The sequence below is a fragment of the Microtus pennsylvanicus genome, chromosome 1 (assembly GCF_037038515.1).
Source record: "Microtus pennsylvanicus isolate mMicPen1 chromosome 1, mMicPen1.hap1, whole genome shotgun sequence".
NCBI lineage: Eukaryota > Metazoa > Chordata > Mammalia > Rodentia > Cricetidae > Microtus > Microtus pennsylvanicus.
This window is the reverse complement of record NC_134579.1, coordinates 64,570,569-64,582,422: the sequence shown is the minus strand read 5'-3', so window position 1 is coordinate 64,582,422 and position 11,854 is coordinate 64,570,569. Positions and strand designations below refer to the sequence as shown.

At 48.4% G+C, this 11,854-nt stretch overlaps 1 protein-coding gene across 1 annotated transcript; it reads right to left on the bottom strand.

The window, feature by feature from the left end:
• Positions 1-5,550: 5,550 nt before the first annotated feature.
• Gp5 (glycoprotein V platelet) lies at positions 5,551-9,840 on the bottom strand. The gene has a single exon (XM_075967536.1). It carries the CDS (start codon positions 9,838-9,840, stop codon positions 8,137-8,139), a length of 1,704 nt encoding a protein of 567 aa, XP_075823651.1. The 3' UTR covers positions 5,551-8,136.
• Positions 9,841-11,854: the final 2,014 nt, after the last annotated feature.

Genomic DNA, 11,854 nt, shown 5'->3' with positions numbered 1-11,854 from the left:
CCACGGGGTCATGGGCCAGCAGGTACCTGCTCCCAAGAGCACAGCAGGCATTCAAGTTAGCCAGTCCCAGCTGCCAACTCAGCATGCCACATTCATTGGGGAGCCTGCCCACTGCTCATTAAGCCCCACACAGCACATGAGAGGAAAGCTAAGCACATGTCATTTTTGCTTGAGGAACACCCGCTAAGGAAACTGACCCAAGCAGAGCCACAATGATGGAGGCTAGATGCCACATATTAGACAGGGAAACGAGATGCTTCCTTTCTTATTGCTGCTTTCGTGAGTGACCCCAAGCCCAGAACAAGTCTCGCTGGGTTGAGAGGAAGAGTGGCCGTGTTCCACTGGTGGCCGGGAAGAGTCAGCTCTGTACCTTTCCAGTGCCGGCTACCACATTCCTTGAATCCTGACTTCTCTCACCATATTCAGAGTCAGCAGCACCGTGCCTTCATCTCTTGCCTCTTTCCTTTGCTGGGGAATACTCCCACGGTCACAGAGGGCTTTTTAGATAACACTGGGACCCTCCACTGAATCCTTGATCTAATGATTTCTATGAGTCTCCTTTGCTATTTGAGATAACACGTCCAATGGCCTGGCATTAGGAAGGGGCATGTCAAAGGCTTTGAATCTGCCCCCTATGGCTGGAGAACTGCAAATTCTCCCTTTGGGAACGATCACACTGGGCTGGACTAAGGCTTTGCTAGGTTTCAATGCAGAAGTCCTTGGCACGGGTGGGAGCTATAGGCGGCAGGCTGCCACGCAGAGCATGAAAGGATACTTTGTTTTTGTCCTTGGTTTGGTTACTTGTTTTTAAGAAAGAGTCAAGATCTGCTTGGCTGCTTCCAGTCCTTGTTCCCCACGGAGGAGCAATCAAGCCTCAGGACTCAACTAAGGAAGACTTTACTCTGTGCAGAGCTGTTAACCGAACTATGGTCCCAACGCCTCGCTCATTGCTGGAAAGATCAATACCCCTCTCAGTGCTCAGGGACTTCAGCCAACCACAGTGAGGGCTGTGCAAGGGAGGGCCAGGGTGCACAGTGCTCTAAGAGATCCAAGAGGTTCCCCGAGGCTCATCGTGGGGTAGCCTGTGTTTGTCCTAAATCCCTTTGGTAGGTTGCAAGTCAACATTTTAGCAGAGAATACCTTTGTCAAAGAAGGACCAATGGCCAAATTTCTTTCACACCATCTCCTCAGATCAGCTGAAAAGAACCCAAGCCAAGGACGAATCTAAACTTGAGCTTAAAGGGGACCGAAAAAAAAAATACTGACGTCCTTTCTCTTTTCATATCACACAGAAAGTCAATTGATGTAACTTGGATTTCTGTCTTCCGGGGGTCTGGCCGCTTCAGCCAGGTATTTCTGGGGGAGAGGAAGGGAGCTTTGGCAGTGGGGTATCTGGACACAGGAGAGACATAGAAAAGTCTTGCTTAGATCTCCCATACACCTGTTATCTCTGAATCACTTTATTGGCCCTGTCTCGAGGGTGGAGGGAGGGAATAGAGCAGACACAAGCTTGCCGTCCTGGTGAGCAGTGACCGGGGACTCCTCCCTGCCTGAGAGCTTCTGTGTGAATGACACTTGTATTTGCCTTACCATCTTACACCCTGGGAAGAATGGAGAAACTGAGTCAGTGGAGAGCTGTGGGCCTTGGTTCCTGCTGGGTAGGGAGCAGCCTGTAGCTGCTGTCCCCACCCTTAAAATCTTTCCTTTCTCTCCTGACCTTCCTTCTTCTTTACTTCCTCTCCATCCATTTCTCCTTCCTTCTTTCCTTCCTTCCTTTCTTCCTTTCTTTTTTGTTTTTGTTTTTTTCATAACAGGGTTTCTCTGTGTTGCTTTGGAGGCTGTCCTGGAACTAGCTCTTGTAGACCAGGCTGGCCTCAAACTCAGAGATCTGCCTGCCTCTGCCTCCTGAGTGCTGGGATTAAAGACGTGTGCCACCACTGCCTGGCCCATTTTTCTTTTTATATTCTGATTTTCTCTTCATCAAAAGCCAAGTCCTCCCCTCCTCCCAAGTAATATTCAGCTCTTAGGGAACTCATTTCATACTTGAAGGACTAGAGCCCCTAGATCAATATAGCTAGGAGTGTTCCCTTGACAGACAGGCCTCTGTATCAGCTAATCTGGTCCATGCCCAGAGAAAAGGGAGTATGCATTTGGTAGCTAGGAGACTGTTGATCCCATGACAGCTCTCCTGTCACCAAAGAAACTCACTCCTTCACTCTGAACCTCGTGTTCTTGTCAGCCATAAAGAGGACTAATATTGACTATCTCCTGGTTGGTTATAAGGGACAACTGGGATCACAGTGGAGGGCGTGCTTAATGGTCACTAAAGGTACATTGGCTGCAAAGCCCCTGAAATACAGAGCTCTCCCAAGCGCTGGATTTAGAAACACCAGGGCCAGTGCTGACTAATCAAGCCCAGGGATCACTGGCACCGTGGTCAAGCAGGGCGGAGGGCTGGGCTGAGGGTCACTGGGCAGAGGCTGCTCATTGTTTTCTCCCCTCGGGTGTCACCCTCTCACTCCAGACCAGCCACTGGACTCAATTAATGTTTGTTTCTTTACGATGCTGATGGATCATCCTGTAACATTCCAGGGCCTAATAAGGGGGTGCAGGCTGCTGGGTAGTGAGTCCTGGAATCTCCCTGCCTGCGGCACACCCTGGAAGGATGGTGAGCTTTAAAGGCTGGGAAGCCCAGAGAAACTTCCCTCAGAACAGACAGAGTCAGTTTCAGCATCAGCAGAGGCTCAGATCCCCATCTACTGAGGTTCTAGGAAGGTAAGCCAAGCACACCCCACAAAGGGAGGCTGGCGGTAGATGGAAGACATCCTACAGGAGGGACCCAGGGCAAGGAGGATCTGAGTCTTCCCAGAAGACAGGGAACCTTCCAGAACTACAGAGTTAGAAGAGAAGCAGATAGACTTCATACAGGTATGGCCTCCCTTTCCTGGGACCACATGTGGATTCCAAGAGCCGCATCTGGATGGTAGTAAAGGAACTGAGATGGCGTAAGGCCCGTTGTCACAGGCAGTGGAGCGGGTCATCAAGGGACTTCATATCCCGGCAGGTTTATGAAACAGAACAGTTGAGGGAGTGGTAGGTGCCACCTTCCTAAGGGAACGTCATGGAGGGCTGAACACAGGTATGAGACGTGAGGACGAAAGCCAGGGAGTTATTTGAAAGCTAGCGTAGAACAGCGGCTTCTGTTTCCAGACGAAGGGAACGGGAAAAGAAGCAAGTTATTTAAAGGGATGACAAAACTTGGACAAAACACTCCATAAACAACAACAAAACAAAGTCCCAACCCCTGGGCACACGTGACAGGGAAGCTCCATCCTTGAGCTCTCAACACGAGGGTCACCCGGACAAGACAGCACAATGACACCACCAGTTGACATGCCAACATGAACGGGGAAATTCACAAGATCCTGCCCTAGATGGAAAGATGCAGGTGGTGATGGCTGGTGAGAGACTGGGGGGCGCGGGGTGTCCATTTCCTTTAAGATAGGTTGTCCAATCCAAGGTGGTCAGATCCGGACATGTCCATGCAAGTGACACTAAACGGAGGCACACACACACACACACACTCACACACACACTCACACACACACTCACACACACACACACACACTCACACACACACTCACACACACACACACTCACACACACACACACTCACACACACACACACACTCACACACACACACTCACACACACACACACACACACACACACACACACACACACACACACTTAAAGAAGATGTCGTGAATTTGGAAGGGATCCAGAGAGGCACAGGAGGAGCTGGAGGAGGGAGGAGTGGTGTGGATGAAGTTCTTAGAAAAGAAGAATTAGCGAACAAAACCAGCTTGCTATCCAGCTTGCTATCCAAGTGGCCGAAAACAAACCTTGCCCTCAAAGACTCCTTCACATGTGCACAGAGCTCCCAAAGTCAGTTATTTTTCTTGCTTCCGTTTTAAAATATGGAGTAAAATAGCAAAGGGTTTATAAGTTTTATAAACTTATAAATAATATAAGTTTAAAGGATCTTTAAAAAAACTTGAAACTGATAAGCTTTCAGCCTGAGAAAACTTCAAAATGCAGGCATAAACATTTATAAAATCATCTACCATTTGACCATACCAAAGGAGAAAGACTAAAGCATCTTGGTAGACATGACAAAATCTGCTAAAATTCAACATCCACTTATGATTTAAAAGTACTCAGCAAACCAGAGCTTGAAAGGACCCATTTACAGAGGAGAACGTCAGTCAGGTAATTAAGATGCAGTTTGGTGCCACTTACTGGGAAGATGATAGCCATTGGTTAGCCAGTGCAGACAAGGTTTTTAAATGTAAAAATAAGTAAATGTTGAGTATAAAGTTTTAATAAGCAGAAGTTGTTGGGATTATTGCCATCCATAAGATAGTCATGTGTAAGGGCTGGGGTCATAGGTCACTGGTGGAGACCTCGCCTAGCAGGAAACTTGAAGAAAAAATAAATGACAATACCACACACAAAACAGGACAAAACCAATAAAAGCCATAATTGAAAGAAGATATTTACAACACATGCATCTTATAGAAGATTAGTGTCCACATGTAAAAAAAATTCATAGAAATCAATAAGAAAAAGACAAAATGAGCTAGTGTAAATTGATCAGTGTGTGTGCAGATCATTTCCAGAAAAAGAAATCTCAAGTGTTTAAAAAACATTCTAAGATAACTGAATTTCATTACTTGCCAGGAAACCAAGATCAAACAGCAACGAGAAACTATTTTAGGGTCATGGAAGTGACTCGGTGGTAAAGGGGCTTGCCCAGTGATCCCTGGAACCCACAAACTGTCCTCAGACCTCCACATGCACACAGTGGCATGCACATGGGAACACACACACACACATACATACATACATACACACACGAGCACACACTGAGATAATACACTTCTAAAGAAGCTATTTTATACCTACCACATTCACTAAAATATAAAAAATCCGACATTAACATGAACTGCAGGGTATAACCACTATGAAAGAAAGGGAGAGAGAGAGAGAGAGAAGAAGAGGTAGTCAAGTGAGTTGGTGCACATACCTTTAATCCCAATGCTGGGTAGGCAAGTGGATCCCTAGGAGTTCAAGGCTAGCCTGATCTACACAGTGAGTTCTAGGACAGCCAGAGCTATGCAGAGAGACCCTGTCTCAAAACAAAACCCAATCCCAAAACAAACAAAAAAAAGTGGCAAATCATAGTATATTCACTTAATAGAATATTATATAAACATCAAGTGTCCTAGAGCTAAATCATCATATTCATAAATCTCAGAAGTATCCTAGTTCAGGAAAAGCTGAAGACCATTGTATGTAGGTTAGCATCGTTAAGGTAAAAACTGAAAACACATAGAAGGATGAAAACACATTTATTAAGTAACTTTATTGCTTGATAAAGAGAAAAGGGAATAAAGTCGAGGAAGAGATTACACAGGGCTTCCAACACAATCTGTTGGTTTTGACACTGTTTAAAAATTGAATCAAAGCCGGGCGGTGGTGGCGCACGCCTTTAATCCCAGCACTCGGGAGGCAGAGGCAGGTGGATCTCTGTGAGTTCGAGACCAGCCTGGTCTACAAGAGCTAGTTCCAGGACAGGCTCCAAAGCCACAGAGAAACCCTGTCTCGAAAAACCAAAAAAAAAAAAAAAAAAAAAATTGAATCAAGTGCTAGGCAGTGCTGACGCACGTTTTTAATCCCAGTACTCAGGAGGCAGAGGCAGGCGGATCTCTGAGAGTTTGAGGCCAGTCAAAGAGAGAGAAGTCTGAATATGTCATGAAGCTGGCTGAAATGTCTGAAGCTGTCCTCCACACTTCGGTTCTGAATGTCCTCGAGTTTGGGACAACCTCACGGCTGGTAGGACCCCAGGGCAGAACCCTGTAGAAGTGAGTGGGCATTTTGTTTCACCCCTGGCTTTGCCTCTCTACTTTCCAGAGAGCTTGGTATAGAATAGTAAATCAGTTTGCCAAATGAACAACACATGAAGAGGCAGGGAAACGCATTAGAACATGTGGGCTCTAGACTAGCCCATCAAAACAGCTGCCACTGGGCCCCAGAGACCAACCCACTGTCTTTACCTAGCAGGGATTACCTCAAAGCAGGGACAACCCTTACCCTCACCCTACAGGTGAACAAAACAGGCTTCATGGGAGAAAGCGTGTCCCAGAGAACAGTAGTTAGAAAGTCCGCATTTCACACACACACACACACACACACACACACACACACACACACAAATCTGGATTTTTAAGTTATAAGTGGCTCCAGATACCCTAAAATAACACACAGGACCAGACTGAGGGTGGTGGTTCCCAGCACCCGAGAAGCAGCATGTACAGGAAGCACACAGTGAGGAAAAGGGAGGGTGTCACCAAGGAGGCGATAGTTGAAGATGGTGTTGAAGAAGTACATGCAGACAGATTTCAGGATCCAGCTCTTTCTCCACCACATGCCCTGACGGCATTGGGAGGATCCACGGCTGTGGCCTGTGAGCAGAACCGAAGCACACAGGACTGAGATCACAGATACAGACAGATAGATATAACTGGTTTGGATATAACCTTCTGTTTGAGAAAGTTTACTCTTTTATATACAGAGGGGGTAAATATCTTTTTTAAAAATCATGATACCTGCTGAGTATGGCAGCCCAAGCCCTATAACCCCAGAGCTCAGACAGGACGATCTCAAGTTCAGAAGCAGCCTGGGCTGCAGGGTTACACAGTGTCTCAGAAATAAAGAGGGTGTGGGATGAGAACGGAACTGTATACTCTTTAGTAGTGACTATGGTTCCCGGAGCAGTTTCTGTATGCAGGGCACTGGGTTAAGTCTTTGTGGGTTTTATTACCTTTAAGTCTCACACCAGCCCTGTGAGGCCGGCACTGTTTTGTCCCCTTTCAGGGATGAGGAAACCCAGGCTTACAGGATGTGTGTACAAAGTCCTCAGGGGTTAGTACATGGGGACACCGAGACAGAAGCCGCAGTTGTCAGTTCCCAGTGCATGTGTTTAACCACTGCCTCTCCCAAGCACAGACAGCCAATTAAGGCAACAAGGGTTTAATTGCTCTCAATTGGAAGGATAAATGGGAATGTGCTACAAGCGCCGTCCATGGAAACCAAGCTATCATTACGTTCATGAGCACCTATCACACGGGCACAGCTCCATAAATGCTTATGAAATGAGGTGGCATTTACCTCTAGGAAATGGGGACCAAATGACATTTCCCTGGTGCAAAGCAATGGAAACTCCCAGGAGGCCAATGGGACATACGGAGCAGCTCCCCAAGCTTCCGGGCACATGGCTTCTCCAGATGAGTTCCAGAACCCCTCAGCCAGGCTTTGGCTCCTGTGGAGGGAGCCCTGTTTCTGAGCAAGCCTCCTCTGTGATGGACTGAGCCAGGACACACGGGAGCTCCCAACCCCATATCAGTGGCAAATGCCATTCCAGTCAGGTCAGGAGTGGGTGCCAGGAAGTGGCCCTTGTCCTTGGGGGTGGGGATGGGAGCTCCTGTGTGTTCTAGCTCAGCCCATCACAGAAAAGGCTTACCCTAAAATTCGTCACTGGATCAGAATCCAGCGCCCTCCTAAACAGTCCTCACAAAGAACCCGAAATGAGAACAAAAAAGAACGGACATGAATCTCCTTTCAAGTAGAAAGAGACAAGAAGACTCCAGCTTTCTCCTTGGAAAAGTCATCAATTCTGGGATTCGTTTTATGCAGGTGTTCTATCAGTAAATGTTACCCAACCCTTGCCGGGTGCAGGAAAGGTCTTGCCCACCTAGGAGTGTCCTCAAACCCAGAAACTAAGAAAGCGCCGCAGGGTGGGATCAGATGAGTCAAACACAAGCCAAGTTTCCTACCCCCCACCCCGAAGCTAACAACAGAGAAGGGAACTGAGAACAGGCTAACAAGCGTAGTGATTTACAAAAGGCACATCTTAGGAGAGGGGAACAGAAGAAACAAACACCGAGAGAGCGAAGAAAAAGAGGAAGAAAAAGCAGGGGAGAGAAGAGAGGGAGTGGGAAAAGGCGGAAGGGCGCAGCATCCTGACTGGATTCTCCCTGGGGCCCCGTCCACACTACTCTGGTCACGTTTTAATTAGTTACATGAATTTTCCATTGCCTTAAACAAGAGCTTCTCTCTGATTAATGTTCGAAACAGCTGGCCGATTTTAATCATGACAAACACGATGATCACGGCTATGATGGCCTGAGCTACTAAAAGCAGAACATAAAGACCCCAGTAGAGGCTGTGATCGAAACCTTCATCCTTGGCCACCAGTTGGACCCACTCGCGGGACTGCGAGCTGTGAGGCAGCTGGGACGGGGCGGGGACTTCCAGGGTTATCTCGGCTAGAGGGTTGAGAGGCAGGCGTCGAGGGTGCGGGCACCATGGGTCACCCTGCAGTAGGTCCCAGAACGACAGGCCCGCGCGTGGCTCCGGGCCAAGGCACTGCGGGGGCTCGTCTCGGCTCAGGAGGTCTTGATGATGCTGCAGCCACTGGAGGAAGGGCCACAGACCACAGTCGCAGAGCCAGGGGTTGTGACCCAGCAGGACCTGAGTCAGCTGGGGCAGGGCCGCGAACACATCTCCAGGCAGCATCTCCAGCTGGTTGTGCTCCAGCTGCACGGTCTCCAGGCTGCTGAGGTTGAGGAAGAGCGTGCGGGGCAGGGCCCGCAGCCGGTTGTGGCGCAGCGACACCTGGCGCAGGCGGCCGAGGTCGCGCAGCGCGTCGTCCGGGAGCTCGGTCAGGGCGTTAGAGTGCAGGGCGAGCACGCGCAGCTCTGCAAGGCCCTGGAACGCGCCGCGCGGGAGCGCGCTCAGGCGCGGGTTCCGCGTCACCCCCAGCGTCTGCAGGCCGGTCAAGTTGCGGAAGAAGGCGGCAGGCAGCGTGCGCAGCTGGGTGCGGTTCAGCCACAGCTCCCGCAAACCGGCCATCTCCCCGAACAGCACCTCTGGCAGCTCCTCTAGAGGGTTCTCGAACAGGGTCAGCCAAGTCACGCGGCTGGTATTAAGGAAGAGCGCGTGTGGCAGAGAAGCCAGGCGGTTCCTGGACAGAGTCAAGGAGCCCAGGTTTCCGAGGCTGTCGAAGGCACTGGGTGCGACAGAATAGAGGTGATTCCGGTCCAATCTCAGCACAGTCAGGGCGCCCAGGTTATCCAGAAGCCCCGAATCCACAGACGCAAGCTGGTTTGAGTAGAGCAGCAGTGTCTCTAGTTTAACCTGCGCCCCAAGCAATCCCTTGGGCAGGTGGGTCAGGTTGTTTCCCGATAAGTCCAACACCTTCAGCTTCCGCAGGCTCATGAAAAGGTTAGCAGGAAGAAAAGAGAGCTGATTCTGGTTCAAACAGAGCTCCTGCAGGTTAAGCAGGTTCTGAAACAGGTTTTGGTCAAGGTCCCTTAGTGAATTGTGGTCCAAGAACAACTGTTCCAAGAGCACCGTCTTATCCAGGAGCGCGCCTGGAAGATGAGAGATTCTGTTGCGCGTCAACCTGAGGGTTTTTAGTTTTATCAGGTCATTGAAGGTGCCCGGGTCGATGGCGGAAACGTGGCTGTTTGAGAGCATCAGGCGCTGCAGGACTGTCATGCCACTGAAGCTGTGGTTCCGCAAAACGCCCTGATCCATTCGGAAGAATACCATGTGTGTGAGGTTCCTGGGCAGACCTAGCGCGGCGATGCTAGCCACGCTGCCGCCCGAGCACTGCACAGCATCGCGGACCTCACACTTGCAGGATTTAGGGCAGAGGAAGGGCTGGGTGCGCACGAGTGCGAGCACCGTGCACAACAGGGCGCTCCTTAGCATGTCTGAAAGGCAATGACACAAGGATCAGATCAGATCTTGGAGTCCGGCATCTGCTGCAAGCAAAGCTCTTTGGCCAGCATTCTCACTGCCTTGGAATGTTGCCCAGATACAACCAAGTCTCCCTTCATTCTTGTAATTACAAGGGCCGATTAAAAAATAAACTACTTTTCTATTCAGTTTATGTGGGTGCTGGAGATTCTAGCTCATGCTTGCCGGGCACATATTCTTACCTACTGAGCCATCTCCCCAGTTCTCGGTTTAGAGCACTGGAATTTGGACATCTTCAAGCTACAGAAAGAATACCTTAAACTCTTTAGAAAATGAATTAAAATTCTCTCGGTCATGTTCAGTCATCACAAAGTAGTATCTGCTGGGAAGACAGGCTGTGCTACTGAGTCTACTGACTTAAGCAGGGCTGGCTCTACCCAACAACCAGGAAGGGAACATCAAGACCCACTCCATTCATTTTCTTACAACCAAAAATTTAAAGTACCAACAGCCAACAACACAGTACATCTTCCTTTAACCTCCAAGCACAGTGGAGCAGGTGATAATGCCCGAGGCTTTATGCTATGCGTCTCTGCGCTTTGCTCTGTATCATGAGGAGGGTGGTGTGCTGAGCGCTTCAACACATGAAGTAACTTAAGTCACATAGATAGAATTTGAAGGTGGTCTTTCTGACTCACACATTATTTGAATAATGAGCTGTTTGCTTCTAAGCCAAGCGGCTTAATGAAAACTACTCTGGACACTGAATTAACTGGAACACACAGCAATACTATTTACCCAATGTTTCCCAAGGAAAAATCTGTACCAGATCCCATTTTGCCCCATACGAACTGGACCCTGTAATTATATAACTAATTTAAAGAACATTTGGCCTTACCTGAAGTGGCTTCTGTACCCTGGACTGACTGAAATGCTGCTTACAGCTGGGCCTGTGACTCGGCACTTCACAGAGGAAGAGGGAGTCTTCCTGCATCCTGAGGATAAAGACCTTGCCAGAAAAAAGTCAAGGAAAAGACTATCTCAAGAAGGCATATTCTAGGTTTTAACGACAAGAACTTTCAAACTGTGAGAGCCCATGTTAAAGAATCCTACTGCTGAAGCTACATATTTGGTAGAAGGCAGAATCTTCCCCATAAATGGCAGGCTAAGACTAGTAAGAAAGTTTGGGGATGTATGAACCATTGCAGCAGTCACACCAATACATTATACACACATACATTTACTTAGTGTGTATGCGCATGGGTGCATATGGGCCACAAGCCCCACTTGTCCGAAAACATAGGCAGTCAGTTCTCTGCTTCCACCATGTGGGTTCCAAGGACTTGAACTCATGCCATCAAGCCTACAGGCACCTTTACCTGCTGAGCCATCTCCTTTGCCCAACGTTTTATTTTTTAAAATAAAGCTAATGTCACCCTCCCCTTCGATGACTAGTCTAGCCATCGCCAAAGATGTTTACTAATGGCCTTGTTCAAGAGTTCATGTTCAGTGTACTGAACTGCCCACCACAGTGTACAGTATGCTCATGCCTCTTGCTTATGCTTGGAATTCTTTCGATCTTTGTCATTCATATTGTTTCCATGAACACCTATCCCTCACCTGGCACAGCTCAGGCCCAACCTAAAGAGAGCAAAACAGCACAGCAGTGCACCAACCTATTGTCTCAAATGGGTTTGAACTTTGCATTTCTATGATGAACTTGACCTCTTTTTTAAAATGAAGTCCTGTGCTCCAGCTTTTGAGAAAATTGGGTTTGCCTTTCCACACATCTATTTTTCCTCTTTGAGACAGTCTGGCTATGTAGCCCAGGCTAGCTTCAAATTTATAATTTGTCCTCAGTGTTCCGAATTTTGGGATCACAGAGAATGTACCATGATACCCAGCTGTTTTCAATTTTGTATATACAGACATTCTTAATACTACTAACGCATTGTCAAGTCACAGGTGTTAAGAAATCCTTCCAAGGCAGAATACCTCCCAACCTGGGGCTGGAGAGATGGCTCAG